This window comes from Parus major, chromosome 6 (genome assembly GCF_001522545.3).
Source record: "Parus major isolate Abel chromosome 6, Parus_major1.1, whole genome shotgun sequence".
Lineage (NCBI taxonomy): Eukaryota > Metazoa > Chordata > Aves > Passeriformes > Paridae > Parus > Parus major.
The window spans coordinates 11,761,904-11,778,734 of record NC_031775.1 but is presented as its reverse complement, the minus strand read 5'-3'; the positions used below and the strand labels follow the sequence as shown (position 1 = coordinate 11,778,734).

The 16,831-nt window shown below is 39.4% G+C and overlaps 1 protein-coding gene across 50 annotated transcripts in view; it reads right to left on the bottom strand.

Annotated features, from left to right (window-relative positions):
* Window positions 1-16,831, bottom strand: part of SORBS1 (sorbin and SH3 domain containing 1) — a 160,970-nt gene that overhangs the window by 25,629 nt on the left and 118,510 nt on the right. For 34 of the 50 annotated variants that reach the window (XM_033515627.1, XM_033515629.1, XM_033515641.1 and 31 more), the window contains 9 exons: window positions 15,699-15,773; window positions 15,312-15,374; window positions 12,351-12,398; window positions 12,113-12,236; window positions 10,039-10,153; window positions 6,788-6,871; window positions 4,034-4,099; window positions 3,353-3,454; window positions 1,972-2,021 (listed from right to left, as the gene is read on the bottom strand). In XM_033515627.1, the coding sequence (XP_033371518.1) occupies window positions 1,972-2,021; window positions 3,353-3,454; window positions 4,034-4,099; window positions 6,788-6,871; window positions 10,039-10,153; window positions 12,113-12,236; window positions 12,351-12,398; window positions 15,312-15,374; window positions 15,699-15,773 (727 nt within the window). The remainder of the gene's footprint in view (window positions 1-1,971; window positions 2,022-3,352; window positions 3,455-4,033; window positions 4,100-6,787; window positions 6,872-10,038; window positions 10,154-12,112; window positions 12,237-12,350; window positions 12,399-15,311; window positions 15,375-15,698; window positions 15,774-16,831) is intronic. The other 16 variants (XM_033515638.1, XM_033515635.1, XM_033515651.1 and 13 more) reach the window with 9 other exon arrangements.

Below are 16,831 nucleotides of genomic sequence, written 5' to 3'. Positions count from 1 at the left end.
AGCCAAGCTAATCAGATACCAGGTCTCGTGCTCAACCAGGCTCTTCAGAATAAGATGGAGTCTTGCAAAAAGCTATTTTGGGGCCAAAGCATGACTGCTGGAAAATTTGAAAAAATAAAAATATACAGATTTTCCAATTAATAAAAATATTTCACATCCTGATGTCAAAGAGTGATTCAAATTTATGAGAATTTGGAAATGTTTGTGGTTGTATCTGTTTGTTGCAGATAAAATTGTACATGTATCTGTTTATTCTGGATAGATGCTGTATTTCTGGGGTAAAGAGAAAGCTTTAAACACACCAGAGGACTGGCTTTGGAGGTGGAATTACACAATGTCTGGATGACAAAATGAATTTAGTTTCCAGACAGGTCATATGAAATCCACATAAATTACTTTCTGAAGGAAAAGCTCAGGAAAAGCACCATGAAAGAGAAAGGAAATACTGTCAGTTTTTCAACCTAGACAATGCCCAATCAGACACATAGCAACAAAGCTACTGTTTATCAGGGTTATCTCTTTGATAAAGAGAGCATCTCTTTGTCAGGTATCAGAGGAAACCCAGCCAGTTGCTGCAGGGAATAATAACCTGCCCTGAGGTTAGTTGTTAGCCTAGCTGTTAAAAAACAAAGGGTAAATCGTCCTTTGAGACTAAACCTGGGGGAGATAGAGGAGGAATTTGGCAGAACCTCTTTACTACCTACTCCTTTATTCAGGCCAGGAAGTAGCACTGTATTAGAGTCAAAGCAGCCTGCAACATCAGGTGAATGAAGGGAGAGCAACACTGCAAAAAAAACCCCAAAACAATAAACTGCAGCTATCTGTTCTCTCTGCTCTCTAACAGCAGGGAAAAACATGCAACTCCACTGGGCCTCGCTCTTGTGTCCCATTCCCAGCATACTCAGCTTGTTTCCTCTCCACTGGCATTCCTGAATGCTTTGTGTGGCACAGATAGTGCTGCCATGAGCAGAAACCTTACCAGTTGCTTGCAAATGTAAGATATTTATGCCAATCTCTGAGATTTCCATTTAATTTATTGCTCTCTTCCTACCAAAACAAAATAGTTGCAGTGGTTGTGTGGGCTTCCCAACAGAATGACCACAGGCAGAAGGAAACTGTGTTGAAAGAAGTACAGGAGACCTCTAAGGCCCCCAGAGGGGCAGTGAACACACATGGTATTAATGGACATCTGGAGGAGAACCTGCCTGTTTTAACAACCACCCTCTTAGAGGGGATCACTGTGCCTATGAGTATTCAGTAAAATTACAAGGAGCAGCAGGCTCACAGTAGGGGCTGGCTCTGTGGCTCAAATAACTCAGGATGACTCAAGTAACTCCACACAGCTCAGCATCTTGCTCTGGATTTTGCGTACATGTGTTCTTCTTCTGAAACAAACCAGCTCCATGTACAACTCATTTACACAGAATATACTGTTCATTACATATTCTGCTGAAAAAGTGGTGCCCAACAGATCTTTGAGATATATTGTTACTCCTACCACTCCTCCCTTCCTGTAGGCTGGAAAATTACTGCCTTTCATCAGCTGCATCCATCTGATCTGGTGCATTTAACATGGATTATCTAGCAGCAACTAATCTATCACACATGTGTAACAAACAATTTTGTGTATTCCACACAGTAACATTCATCTTGCATGAAGATACAATTAATTTGCAAAATTTATCAGATGAAGTTAAAGGTCTGTTGTTTTTCCTAAAGCCACTGACTAGCACAATCAGCAAATCTTATTTAGACTATGCAACCACTCATGTAATCACTTCAAAACTCATTCTGGATCAAAAAGCAGACAATGTACCAGGACTCACCTAAAGCACACAGAAAATTCTTATGGTACATGCATTTGTCTATATCCATCCCCCCCAAAAGCCAAAGCATTTCCAGTGCCCAACACCCTGTCCTACATGACCTCGGATTGTAAAAGAGACATCAACAAGCAATTGAAAAACTTACTAGGAAGAATGGTCTGTGGAAGTTTCCAGAGGAGTAACACCTGCTGTATTCTGCAAAAGTCCAAACAAAGGAGTCACTGATATGCATTTACATGTGAGAAGAAAAAGGCTTGCTTAAGTAATTTTCCATCTATTGCTTCAATATTAGCCTACAGGAGACATTGAGGTTTTAAATCTAAATGCAATTTAAGCTGTCAATGTCTTCGCAGAAAAGCAACAATTTTCGTGAGTTCCTTCAGGGCAGTGACAGGTTTTTAGCACAGTGCAGTGCCTATTCTTTTGTCTGCAAATGAGTCACTGCGAATGAAGCCAAAAGCAAGAAGAGATAACCAGCTGGGCCATGACCAGGAGACACATGCTCATAATTATTTCCCCAAGCTTTCCCCCAACCGGTCACTGCCCGCCTTCGCTTTAAAGGTGTATTACATTTCTGCAGCACAATACATTCCTCAGCGTTCAAAAAATATCAAAGCTCTAAAAAGAAAAGCGATGTTTCAGTTCAGTTTCCTTACTTAAGAGAAGCAATGCCAGCTGCACAGGTTCAATAGCAAAAGCCAGTTCTTAGCTGCTTGCTTTAAATCCATCTAACGCTGCTTAGACATGTTATTTAAAAATTCAAGGCAATTTTAGGAGCAATTCTATATTTGGTGTACCCTCATCTATGAGAGGATTTCTATCTAGGAAGAAAAAACAAATCTTGGGTTTGAAAAAAGGAGCTTTTCCAAGTCCCGGTGAAATGCCGCAGCTTCAAAAAAAAATCAGCACCAGAAAAAAAAAGAAAAAACAGCGTGTTACCAATTAATCTATCATTTCATGGTTCGAGTCCTGCAGACCCTCGAAGCAGCAGCAGCTGACCTGCCCTAGAAGACCATGGCAAGGTGCAGCATAAAGAAAATAGTGTAAAATCTCTCAGGAATATCCAAAATCTTGGATAGGCGTGAGCTCCAAGCAGAGAGCGGGGCTTATATGAAGAGAGAGTAGATGGCAACACGCTTGAAAGGCACGAGATGATGACGTGACACGCCAACCAAGAATTTTAAGCTGATTGCTGCTGCTGCCTATTCATGTGAAAAATAGAGGGTTTTTTTTTTTGCAGACACTGAACTCTAAACCTGAAATGGGGACTGGGATGGGGGTGGGGGCAGCTGAATGCGAACATGGTGGTGGGGTGAGAGAGGAAATCGCTGTATCTGAAATGGATTTCAAGCTGGATTCTCAGCATCACATTCTATTATTTCTGACAGCAACACAGCAAGCCATGCAGTCAGAACGCTCAGGACCATTATTTATCCCAACCTCATTTAATAATCATCCAGCAGTGAATAGATTAGAGCAGAGAGTTTGGAAACGGGGATTGGCAGCATGAAAAGAATAGGAAATACCTTCTGTGGCTTTTTATGTGGTGCTTTATAAAGCTTCTCCATTTTTTCTAAATCTGCCTCTAACTCAGTCTGGTAGAGGTAGAGGTCTTTTTCTAGATCACTCTGGTTAAAGAAGGAGAAGAAGAATGGGAAAACAATGCTTAGGGTTAGGGGAAACCAAAGGAATGTTAATTTTGAAAAAAAAAAAAAAGAGAGCCTTTTTAATTGAAAAAAGAGGAAGGTGGTATGGACAATACACAGAAAATCACTAGCAATTAATCATGTTTCAATCATTATAGAGGAAATAGTTTTAGGCAATTAACATTAAAATCAAGAGATGCACAGGCCTGCTAGAATCTATTTCTACAAACCATAAAGTTATAAAACCCACCTGTAAAGAAAAAAAAAAGATACTGTAATAATATGCAATATGCTGTTAGTATAATTATCATTGCAAGTGAAGATAGCAAAACAACCACTCTACATTATGGCTGATTATGATTTAAGAATTGTTTATTAAATCAATTTACTAGCTACTTAATTGTTAGGCTAATGAGCTCAAGCCCAATTAAAAAAAAAATAAATAATCACTCACAAGCACACAAAACCCAAGCAATGCTACAAGAAAAAAAACCAAAAAACCACATACACACATATAAACGCGCTAGATGCTGTAGTGCAACGTACGTGAGACACAATTACCTTTCTATCCTCTCTAGTAAGGATAGAGCAATCTCCAGGAGTATAATCCCAAATCTTTTTTGGAGGCTGATGGAAAGCAGAGGAAGGAAATGAGGAAATGAAGATAAGGAAAGACATCACAGAGAATATGGAAATTGGATTAGAACAGAGGGGAAATACAACAGGGAATTTGCATCAACACTGAAAAGAAATTATAAAATAACAACAAACCACAACAGAGAAAGAGAGAGAGAAAGAGGGATAAATTTGCTATAGCATAAATATCAAGAAATCATGGGGGGCAAAAGGGAACATACATGCATTGTGGAAGGGGCTGTTTTCAGCAATGTTTTTGGAAATTTTTTTTTGCAAGGCGCTCTAAGGGATTTTGGACTCTCTAGAGGGTGCCCACAGCTGTTGGTTAAAGCATTCTTAACAAAAAACCAAAACCAAATTGGGGGAAAAACCACACAGTCATAAAAAGCATTTGTTTTGCTCATTCTTCTTTTCAAAATGAAAGGGTAAAACAAGGGCCTTTGATAAAGAAAAGGGAAAATCTTTCTCACTTCCATCAGCATATGAATACATACCATGTGAACAAATGGCTGATTTTCCCGTGGTGGCATTGTGGGACAATGAGAATGCTGTGTTATTTTTTATTTCACTGTTTGGGGGTTCGTTTGTGGAAATGTTGGGTGGACAGAGTGGGACACAAGAAAGTTTGGGAACTAGTTATTTAAAATTCATTCTACAGCTGAAAGTGTCAATTTCAAAATGAATTTCTTTCCTGTTTGGATGCATATGTAAGTATCAGGAAGGATTATTTGGGGCAAAAGACCAGACTGGACTCCCATGACTGGAGTGAGCAAAGCTACAAAAAGCATGTTCTTCGGGCTGCGGCAACAAAGCTCAGAGAAGGCTTTGCCAGCTATAAAAGTCTGAGATGGCATCCTGAATTCAAGTGCCTGACACTGAAGCACTACTGATGGACATCCACATTCAGGAGCTGGCATAGCTCTTGGGGAGCACAGCTGCATGGCTTTGGAACTGAAGCAAGTTCAAGGCAAGCCTCATAAGAGAGCAGCACTTAACAAAAGTGCCCTGAGCAAGGTGGGGAACTTATCAGAGACAGATTGCCCTGATATACCCTCTTCTGGAATAAGGCCAAGGCTGCATGACTAAAAGCACAAATCCACACTTCTAAAGAACAGGTAGACCCCCCATATGTAGAAAGGACCAAGGGCATAAATCCTCTTCTTTCTTTAACACATTTTCCATTAACTCACACTAACTTGAAGGACCACAGAGATGACAAACCTTCACTCATTGCAAAAGTAGATGGCTGTTAATTACATGACGGGAAAGATAAACAGGTTTCCTCTCACTGTGGAAACATTAAACTATGACAAGTTGTGAAGAGTTAAATTGACAATACTTCAAAGCCTCAGTGAGGTAAGATTTACCTGACTTTTACTGCCTAAACATTAGGTCTCATCTCAAATACTGCTGACACTTCTTTAGCTTAGGATGGAAGATCCACAGCTATAAAACATAGTTTTCTATGAAAGACTGGACTACTCAATCACTGTACACCCTTTCTTTTAAGGGGAAATTACACTATTTTTATTATGTGGTCAGAGTGAGAACACAACTCCAGGTAGCTACATTCTCTGCAGAGGAACTTTGTCACTTCTGTCAGAACAAAGACTAGATTTAAAGAAAACCTGATCTCTAATGTCCATGTGCTGTTCCCTCTGAAAACAGTACTGAACCTTAAAACTTTGTTGTACACACATGGAATCTCAGTAGCACTCAAAAATTTTGTGCATGGGCATTTGACTAGTGACCTCAAGGGGAAAGCAGAAATGGCAAACCATTGCTATGTTTCATCTCTCAACATGTGAGAGACTGATACTGACCCTCTGGTGCAGTAAGAGTAGCTTACTAAACAGTATTTAGTAACTAAGTTAATAGTGTTTAATCAGAAAGAACCAGGCCATAAAACACTTTAAAGTCACATTTTTTTTCCAGTAGCCATGACCACTGATGTGTTCCCTCCATCAAAATGTTCTTTGTCCTGTTGAGTAATTAAGCTTTAGTTCATCTTTTTCCAGAGGGAAAATCAAGGCTGTTTTTTTTTTCTCTCCACACATAGCAATACAGCTCCATTTGAAAAGAAAGAACACTGTTCTCAGACTCCTTTGGTTTCAGGGAAGGGCAAGGGCTATTCAACACAGGCTAATGCCCCCATTTTTATGCAATGGGCAACTACATGCATGAGGAAATAAGCAGGAAACAAGGTCATGATCTGTTTATGGAAAGCTGGAAATTACTGACCTATAGTTTACAAGCCAGGGACAGGAATAAATAATTCTCCTTGACTTAAAGCTACCTATCATCCACCCTAGATCTTGTCAGAAGGAGAATAAGGGCTTTGAATAAGGACTTTTAAGAATGAGAGCAGGGTATTATTTCTAACATGAAACAACAAAAATGCAGTTTGAACTATCTAGTGTGAAAAAATATTACCTTATTGATACATAGTGCTGGAAGGTGGGGAATGTTTGTAAATGGCTTCAAAACACTAAAAGTGGCCACAGAACAGCTGCTTTATGTTAGTACCAGGATGACATAATGTACAATCACATCTTAAAATGAGTAAGGCAGCTGTTTCAGATTTAGGGCCTAGGAAAGAGATGTGACAATCATAAAAAAAATAAATTAAAAAAAAAAAGGCAGGTTGACTTCATTGGTCATTTCAACTATCAAACTTACCGGTTTCCCAAACTCCAATTCCGAAAAGAATTTATACCAAGGTTCATTCTTTAAATCTATCTCTTCTGGGCTTATATCCCGAGTCTAAAGGAGTTGGTGATAGGGGAATGGAAGAAAGAGAAGGATAACATTATGCAAAGAATACACAGAAAGGGACTGTTAGAGATGCAGATCCCATGGCTTCCATTCTAAAACATAGATATTTAGCCTTATAATTTGGAATTTCTATAATATGTTTCTCATAAACATGAGAACTGCTCTGGAAACATCAGTTAAGCCAAATAGCATCATTGTGAGCAACATGAATATGAATGAATTGCATTTTACAGGTCAGAAGACCCACATAGAGAGAGAGACTTTGCAGCTTGCCCAGAGTCACAGGGAGAACTCAGTGGAAGAGCTGAGAGTCAAGCAGTCCCTCAGTCCTACTGTCAGACACTTCTATCAAGTCCAAAGCTGCACGTACTTCATTTTTTTAATCTTAATTTCTTTAAGAAAAAGAGAGACTTGGTAAGACCTGAATCAAATACTGCATCTTTAACAGCACATGAACATGTGAGAAACCCTGTTCTATACACTGCAAACAGAGTGGAAGGTGGTTTTCTAAATCATACGAGACACATGTCAGAGAGAGCGCATCCTGAAAGATCTCTGAAAGGATGGATAGAGCGACAATATTACATGTTTCTTCACAAATAAATGTTAGAGTACCAGACAAAACTACAATGAAGGAAAATCAGACAGGACAGAAAACAGTACAGCTGAAAAGGAAACTCCCTTTCATTCATACCATCTGTCTTAGTGAAGCAAAAAAAAAATAAAATTGAAATGGTTTAACTATTTGAAAACACCGCTGGTGAGGTAAGAGAATAAAAGTCCATTGCTAAAGCTTCTGAGGTACCACTCCCCAAAAGATATCTAGCTAATTCTTGAATTTCAGTATACCTGGTCTAAGACAGAGTGCATCTCAGTGCATTAAAAGTATAAGCACATTATGTCTCCTGTGCCAGTATGATCTCAAGTGCTCCATCTCAAGGAAGAAGGAGCCACACAGACACACAGTGTCCTCATGGAAATAATTTTGTGATGGGGTTACTGAGGCAGTTGACAACAGTGCTGGACTTGGATGTCCCAGATTCTGCCATAGCCTTTATCATCACAAAAAAAAAAAAAACCTCTAGGAAAAGAGCTCAGGATTGATGCTGAATGAGAGGCAATGCAAAATAAATAGTTACATCATGTTTAATGCCTGATGGCCTGGAGAATGATTTGGCTACCTCTTAAAGGCAGAAAGGAATCAATACCTCTATCTTTTATTTACTGTACTCCTACTAAAAGCACTCATATAACTGTTTTTACATTAAAACAAAACCCACTGATGTCAACAGGAGGCTATTGATTGCTCTGAAATAGTTTTGGATTGCAATTCTGATAGTCACAGCTGTGGGTGTGATTCCAGGAGATATTCACAAATCTCCTGCACCTCTCTGAAAGAGGCAGTCACTAACCACTATAGGAGTGTAATACTTAATGAGACTGATGGAAACTGTGAAGCTACTATTCCAAGGCCTTCTTTCTTCTCTGGTCTATGGCTTCAAATTAAAGCTCATAAAACAGCATTGGAAGTAACACAGCTATCACTTTCATCTTGGTTTTGATGCGCTCCGTACATACAATTTTTTTTCAGTTATGCTGATGATGGCTCTGCTTGTGGCTTTTAGACTCTGATACCACAGCTCAGTTCAGTACCTGATGAAGTCTCAACATGTAAACAGTGCCACTGGTGATGACAGACCTTTTGCAAATGCTAAAGTACACAGATGAAGCCGGCCTTTTGCCACAAGTTTTAATCTTGTCTGTTTACCGTGAGACAAAATTGATGTTTAAGTCAGCAGAAATCTGGCTCCGGGGTGGACTGCAGGAATGGAGGTGTCATACCATGTTCAAACCACTCCTCACTGGCACTTCTCTAATGGGCTGAGCCAACACCCAGTAGTATCAAGAGGGAGTCATCCACCGCCCATTGCAATAGGCACTGGGATCATGCTCCCATCAGGAGCAACTTTGTTGAAGTCAATGAAGGGACACTGGTGTGAAAAGAAGCTGGCTGCAGGATCTTCAAAAAGTGATAGACCTTGATTACACTTGAAGGAAAAAAGAAAACCCACCAAAATACTAAAGAGAAGCATCAGGTCCCACATCAGACTTGATTCTTACATTTCTATTGATTTAAATTGCTATTCACTCTTGTGTAAAATCTTTGGCAGGTTTTTCAGGAGCATTCCTTTACCTATTCCATGCACGGATCAATGTCTGAGCTGTTAAGGTACAAAGTCCAGTTTACATTTGGAAACTCACATGCAATTAGCACTTCTAATTGAACCCTTCAAATTAATGCCTTTATAGAACAATTATATCTTTAAGCACTATCTTTGTACACTAATAACATCATTCAGTATTTTCTAGCAGTTGCAGTGTCACACTTGCACCATGGAAGGACACCTTAGGTGATCTTCGGTGATTTACACAGGAGTGGCTGATGAGGTTAGCAACACCTCTCTGCCTGTCTCTTGTCAAGTATTCTCAGCCAAGGCTGAAGAAAGAGACTTTTGTATGTCCCCAGCTGTCACAATTCACAATATTGCACTAATTCAGACTGAAATTGCTAACAGCTCACTTACTATGCCAGGTTACATTCCACCATAGCTGGAGAGCTCACATTCAGTCCTGCCACCTCTGCCACAGAAGTGGTGAGATCCAGCTGAGGAAAGAAGCAGCCCAGGGAAGATGGCCATATCCTAAAGGACCTCAAAGGCATCAAGTGAGGTACACTAAAGGCTCTCTAAAAACTAGTTCAGTGTTTAAAGCATCAGAGGAACACAGAAACCAAACCTGCCTTCTCTGTTTCATAATGTCTTCAACCCTCCTGCTGTGCCCTAGAAAAAGTACAGCTGGCAAAACAGCTGCTGAACAGGTCAGTGTCAAACATGGATTAAAAACTAGGGTTAGTGATCCATACTTAACAAGGAAAACAACATGTCCAAAAGGAAAGAAGCCTCTCAATCCCTCTGGATCTTGCTTTAGAGAGAACAAAAAAGTTAGGAAGTTATGCAGAGCAGTTTTCAAAAAACATCACACAAGCATTGCAATGTAAGCATAAGGAATCCCATCCAAATAGAACCACACAAGCATTTAGAGAGTATTTCATAATCATAGGATAAAACCACAAATTAGGATAAATCAAACATTACCATCTTTTCGTTGTTCAGAACTGAGGACTTCCCTGGCTGATAGTCATAAATGCTCCTGGGTTCTGCACGGTATTTCCTGGTGTCCACCTTCTTGTCTGGAGGCTCCCAGTCAGTCCTAAGGAAAGAAAGATCAATTAACCCAAAATACTGTGGTTTCTGTGGAGACAAACACTCCATTTTGACAGATACTTTACCCCATTAATTATGATTTAATCAGGGTACTTTTTTTAACCTAGGAAAGGCGACCGCTACAAGAGGAACATAAGGCTCTGGACATGTATTTATTCATCTGTCGTAGGCATGGCTTGATAGAGCTCAGCTGCTGAAACAATTGGAGCAGAGGGGAGTTATTCTAAGAACTTTCAGTAAACTTCCAGACTTCTAAATCTTTCCCCATTGGAAACAGCTTAATGATGGGCTTCAACTAAACTCACAAATATAAACATGTCCAAACGTTGAGCAGAACTCAGATTAAATTCCTTTTGCTAAACTTCTGCCTTTTAGCTGCATCACTGATTACCTGACTACCAGTGTTCAGGATTCTGAGGGCACTCTGGATTCCAGGAAGAGGTTTTTTCTAGAGGCATGAATGATTTATTTCAGGCTGCTCTATCTTAATATGGCTAGGAGCAGTCCATTGACTATCCAAAGCTATAATTTTGTGCAGTGCCTATACCAACAGAGGTGAAACAACAGTCACAAAACATTCAAGATCCATTTCCTACAAGGTCCTGCTGGTCTCAAAATTGATACAATCAAACACCTAATGCAGAATAACAAATGCTCTCTAATAAGCTGAGAAATCGGCCCTTTTAAGATGATAAACTAATTCTGTTTTTGCTCTTGGCATGTTGTCTTTGATGGGCAATGTGTATGTAGGTGGATTCATGCCACCCAGAATTACGAAACAAAAGTGAGGCATCTATCCAAAACTGTTGCTCCAGGTCTCCTCTCCCTTACCCTTCTGATCTGGTTAGGACAGAAACAAACCACTGAACTGCCTAAACTCTCTCCACTGGCTGAGGAGAGACAGACTATTTTTTTTTTCTTTCTAAAGGCAAGATGACAGCCAAAATGATTGGCATACAAACAGTGTACTAATTTCAACAAGGATGATCTTTCCTATCCAGACAAACTTGTCTGCTTAAGAGTCCAACCACAGAGAAAATTCTGGTGAAAATTCTAGCATTGGTTTGCCACTAGATAATAGGAAGCATTAATTATGGCAATCTTTTCACTTGCAAGAGTTTTCTCAGAGGGCAAATACACTATGCCTTCAATTCCTGCATCAGGAAGACACTTTCTATCAGTAAACCTTGTCTCCTGATCCAGTCACCTGAGATGCTCCCTAAAGCAGCAATGTCAAATTACAGCTTTGCTCATTTGAGGCAGCAAGTGAAAAACACTAAGAGCCTGTAGAAGGTGGTAAAGGGGGAGGAATAGTTCAAGAGCTGGGAAAATTCAGCAGGACATAAAATATTCTCCGCTCATTCTGCTTTCCCATGTATTTGGTAAATGTATTCCTTATTGTTACAAAGAGGTTTAAAACACATGGGAATAAATCAAAAAAACAGGAGGGAAGTCATCTTAAAGATCAGAAATTACACTGCTGACTACAACCTACTTGCAAGAAAGTTCATATGTGTAAGAATCCCCAGAGATGGAAAATGTAACTAAGTCTTTACCAAGACTCAACATAAATCCAAATTTTGCTTTTCCAAAATTCTCACTACTTGCTTGTATTCTGAGGTGCCTTTACAGTGTCACGCTGAGCCAAGGGTTTCCACTGTGCCTGTGTGGTAGGCACTGTTTAAGCATGACACCAAACTCTTTACCCAGGCAGGAGACTATGCAACAGACTGTGTGATGCCTGATAAAAAGACAGACAGAATGGAGGACTGGGCTGTGACAATGAAGGAGTCCACTGCCGCCCACTAAAAGACTCGGAGTAAAAACTACATATCCAGCCTCCAAAACAGTTTAACTGGACTCATGGACCTAAGGCCTCCACTTTTATCCCCCTCCTATTGACAGCTTTCATATATTCTTAGTTCTTAGCTTAGGTTCAGGTCACCTTTCCGGGCTTGATTTCAGCGATGAAGTACGGTTTGGCAGTGGCAGAGTGGCAGACCTCTTCACAACCTTCTCTGAATCAATATTGTCCATCTCACTCTTGGAGCGGGGAACCTGGGCTCTGCCTGTAGGATAAATCACATATAGGAAAATTGGTGAACTGGATAGGAAGCAGATAAATACATGCTTTACATGCCCTTTCTGTTTGACAGATTAAACAAGAAACCTGAATTACTTACTGTCCTCAGAATAGGAATAACGAGGAGAGAATGAATCAGAATCTTCATCTGAAAGACAAAAGCATTTTGCAAGTGAGTTGAAAAAGCCCTAAAGAAGAAGCACTAGAGACCCTTTAACAACTTCTTCTAATGCATTCACCATAATTTGAGTGATATGACCAATACTTACCACAGGGAGAGGATCCTAGAAAATAAAATTCCAATGAGGTTTAAATTGTATTTGAAAATAATTCCTAGATTAGATATAAATATTAATATACTACTTACACTAATACCATTCTCCAGGCTCTCAAAGTACTTTAGAAAATAATCCCTTTTTACCATAAAACTCCTCTACAGCAAGGGTTATAGATCCATGGTATCAAAAGCTGAGATAACAGGATATTTAAACAGAGGATCCAAAAGCCATAGTATATGATCAAAAAAACCCATTAGGTGCTAGACACAATAATACAGCTGAGGAGTCCTGCTGACAATCACATATTATTCTTACATTTAGCTATTTAAGAGCATCCAAAGGAGGGCAATGAAGATGGTGAAGAGCCTAAAGGTGAAGCTCTAAGAGGAGCACCTGAGGTCACTTGGGCTGTTCAGCCTGGCCAAGAGGAGACTGAAGGGAGATCTCAGTGCAGCTACAACTTCCTCAGGAGGGGAAGAGGAGAGGCAGGCACTGATCTCTGCTCTGTGGTGATGGAGACAGGACACAAGAGAATGGCCTGAAATTGAGTCAGGGGTGATTTAGACTGAGTATCAGAAAAGGCTTCTTCACCCAGAGGGTGTTTGGGCACTGGAACAGCTCCCCAGGGAAGCGGGGAGCCCCAGCCTGACAGAATTTCAGGAAGTGTTTGGACAGTGCTTTCAGGCACATGGTGTGACTCTTGGGGTGCCCTGTGCATGGTCAGGAGTTGGACTTTGATGATCCTTGTGGGTCCCCTCCAACTCAGAATATTCTGTAATTCTGTGACTGCAAAGAGAATTGCGAGCAAAAGTATTACTAATACCTCTGTATAAAAAAGAAACATAAAAAGACATAAAAACAAAGAAGATCAAGCTAGAATAAACTAGATTAAAAAAAAAAAAAATTAAAAAGTGTTATGTGAATTTAGTGATGGCAATCAACAGCTTGAAATAATTTCTAAATTTTTTAACAAGGAGGACATCCATCAGATGCTACACCCAATCTCATCTGCTGGAAAAAAAACATTTGGCTAACACAGCTGACCTCAAGTTGCACTCAAGCCTTCACTGAACTTTTCAGGAAGGCTCAAGGTAGTCTAAACTTCTAGCCTATCTACTTTAGTTCTTTTGGTGAATGAATTAGAAGTTTAAAGCGCCAAAAAGATGGTTGTTGAGTCTTGGTGTGCATATCATAACCTTCAGCTTAAGAAGGCCAATTCCCATGTTTTAAACCTTTATGATGAAAACCAAATATTTATATTACACTATTGACAAAACTATTGACAAACTTTTTTTTTTTTTATTTCTTACCAAGAAAAGAATCTAATCAAGTATTAGAGAAATATTTCCCAATATATTGAGAATAAAAGTGTTTAGTCCAAAAAATTTTCAACCATATAAGCCATCAAATTACTTTCATATGCACATTTCTAAGTGCACAGGAGACATTTATAGGAGAAGAGAGTCTTTAATATATTATCATCATGAGGTTTGCAAACTATACTAGTCCAGATGAGTAAAATGGATTTTCAAACCTCATTGTGAACAAGCAAATATTCTCTGTAAAACTCTTTCATCCATTAATTACTGAAACTTTTTCTCTGTCACCCATACCCACATACCATTCTGCAAAGAGGAAATAACTTACCTGCATTATTAGTTTTTACCTGCATTATTTGATATGCAAGACAGGACTCTTCACCTAATATATTTCACTAAGAAATTACCAAGTATCTTAGATACCTGTATGAAACTTCATCCACATTAATTTTAACAGTGAAATACACCTTACATTTCCTTGCCTTCTTTGAGTATCTTAGCTCATATTGCATGCTTTCTTCTTACACGATACCCACCAGATGTTTAATACAAATACTGAATAAATGGTTAATTAATAGTCTCACCAGGGTTGGCTTGAGGCACAGGCTAAGTAGGCAAGTTCCTAGATTGCAGGATCTAAAGTGTCATGAAAGCACCAAGTCAACAAGGCTGTCACCAACAACTTTCCAATCAGGAAATGTCTCTACACCCAATGTGTGCAGCAGAATCCAGTGTTTCTCATATAAAAATATTTTGCATGGTCACATCATTATCACTGCAACAGATGCTGTTTCACCACCTCTGAAATATGACTGCAAAGTATTCTGATTTGAATATGAAGTTTAAAGGAATCTGCTGAGCACAGGTAAGGTAAAGACAGTGTTATTTCAAGTTGCAAGATGTGCTCATGAGACCAAACTCTGTCCTTGCCTAGATATGCCAAGTGCACCTAAGACCAGCCCTGAACCTATGTTACCAAGTTATTTTTATTTTATAAGACTACACTGAGGGACTGATCCAAAACCCACTGAAGCAAGCAGCCTTTTTACTAATATGCTTCAGTGACATTCTGGGTCTGGCCCTAATACTATGTTAATGTTAAAAACCAGAAGCAAATAATTATTGAAATTTATTGATTTGAAAGCGGGGAGAAGAAATCTCAGTTAAACCTATCTTTACACAAAGTCAGCAATCTAGACATGTTAAATAATCACTGCACACGCAACTGATAAGTGCATAAAACCAAGCAAACCCCAAGTTTGCAGCATTAGTCAAATACTAGTTACAAAGCCAGAGGAGCACTGCAAAGCTAAAAAGGCACCATACAGTCAAGGCAATGCTTAGAGTGCAGCAAATTATTATGAGGCAGCATAATGCTCAGCAACTAGGAAAAACTCCAGGAAGAAAATAAATTAATAAGGCAGCATTTGTGCAGAAAAAATATATATGGACCTTTATTATTACCTTCAGAGATAGGACTAGGAGTAGACGCAGGAAACTGGTATGTAGGAGAATAAGGATTGTCTTCTGCAGCAGAGAAAAGCAGTGGATTTTGAGACTATCCACAATGAAGTGGAGGTTCTGCTTCATCCCCCAGCTTCTATCACCATATGATTTTATTCCCTACTTTAATAACTCTAGGGTAAATGGTATCATACTTCAAAAAAAAGATTAATGAATTAGCAAAGATTTAGTTATTTTATGCATCACACAAGAAGGTATACTGGGCATAACTGAATTTCCAGGCAGTGTAACAGAAAACTAGAACCTGAATCTAGTTACTATTAGGGCACTATAGAACAGTTAAGTCAAAGCACAAGACAACAGATACTCTGACTAAACTTCTGGTACCTTCAGTTTTTTGCTGGATTTCAGGAAGTTCAGGAAATGTGTAGGTAGGGCAATAAGGGTTTTCTTCAGGATTGTCTAAGGAGAGGAACATGATTTGCAAAAAAGAACAGAGAGGACAGATTTAAAGGGGAAGAAGGGCGAGCCAAGAATTCATTCAAGCTGACTACAGTCCCTCTCATGCTGATGTTTTAGCATGACACAACCTAGAATGCCTCTTTGTTCATTGCTGCCTTGCATGTCTGGGCCTTGTGAGAGATCCTGGTAGCCAAGGGGACTAAACTCATTCTCCTCTATCTGAGCATGGGCTTTAGCTGAGCTAAATAACCTGTTAGGAACAGTAGGATTAGGAAATAGTTCAACTCCTCCTCATTCCATCCACTACAGCACAGCATTTATCTTTGCATAAAGCTCATCAGGACAGCACCTGCAGCAGCAAATACAGCTCCAGTTTTGCATGCTCTACATTTTGTTACAGAAGCTCAGATCTGAGCTGCGCTTGCCTGCGTGTCAGGCTGTTCAGAGATCAGTTTGCAAATGCTACTGCAGCCATTTCTCACACATAAGAAAAATGTGAATGTATCAGCAGTCAGGCATAGAAGTGCCCCAAGGTGAGAATCCCCTGAGAGCTCACCACTGTGAAGTTTGTAAGTGCTCACCACAATTCTAGGTTTTCAAAGGAGAAAGATTAGGGTCTTGAAAAAAGCGGAGTACAGATTCAGAACTCACCAAAATTTAATGGAAACCTTTACACTGGTTTCAGTGAACCTCAAATCATGCTTTTTTGTGCAGGTACTAAAGCTTAACAATGTAAAAAGTTCTCTTATGCACAGAGAAATTTCAGGGATAACCTACTGTATTTTAAAAATGTGTGGATTGGGTTAGCTGGTAAAACTGGAGTTCAGGGATCTATTTTCTCTTAGTATGGAATTATTATCAGCTTTTCTGGTCTCAAAGAGTATAGTTGATTTCATGAGGGCACTGCAGTTCACCTTTCAGAACAACTCAGACATTTCTTTGGACTTCACTGTTCTCCTACCTTTGACTTCAAAGATTTCAATTACATTGCTTGAGTTCTGTGGTGCAGAGCAAACACTAATTAACAAAAAATGCTTTTATTTAACATCCAGTACAAT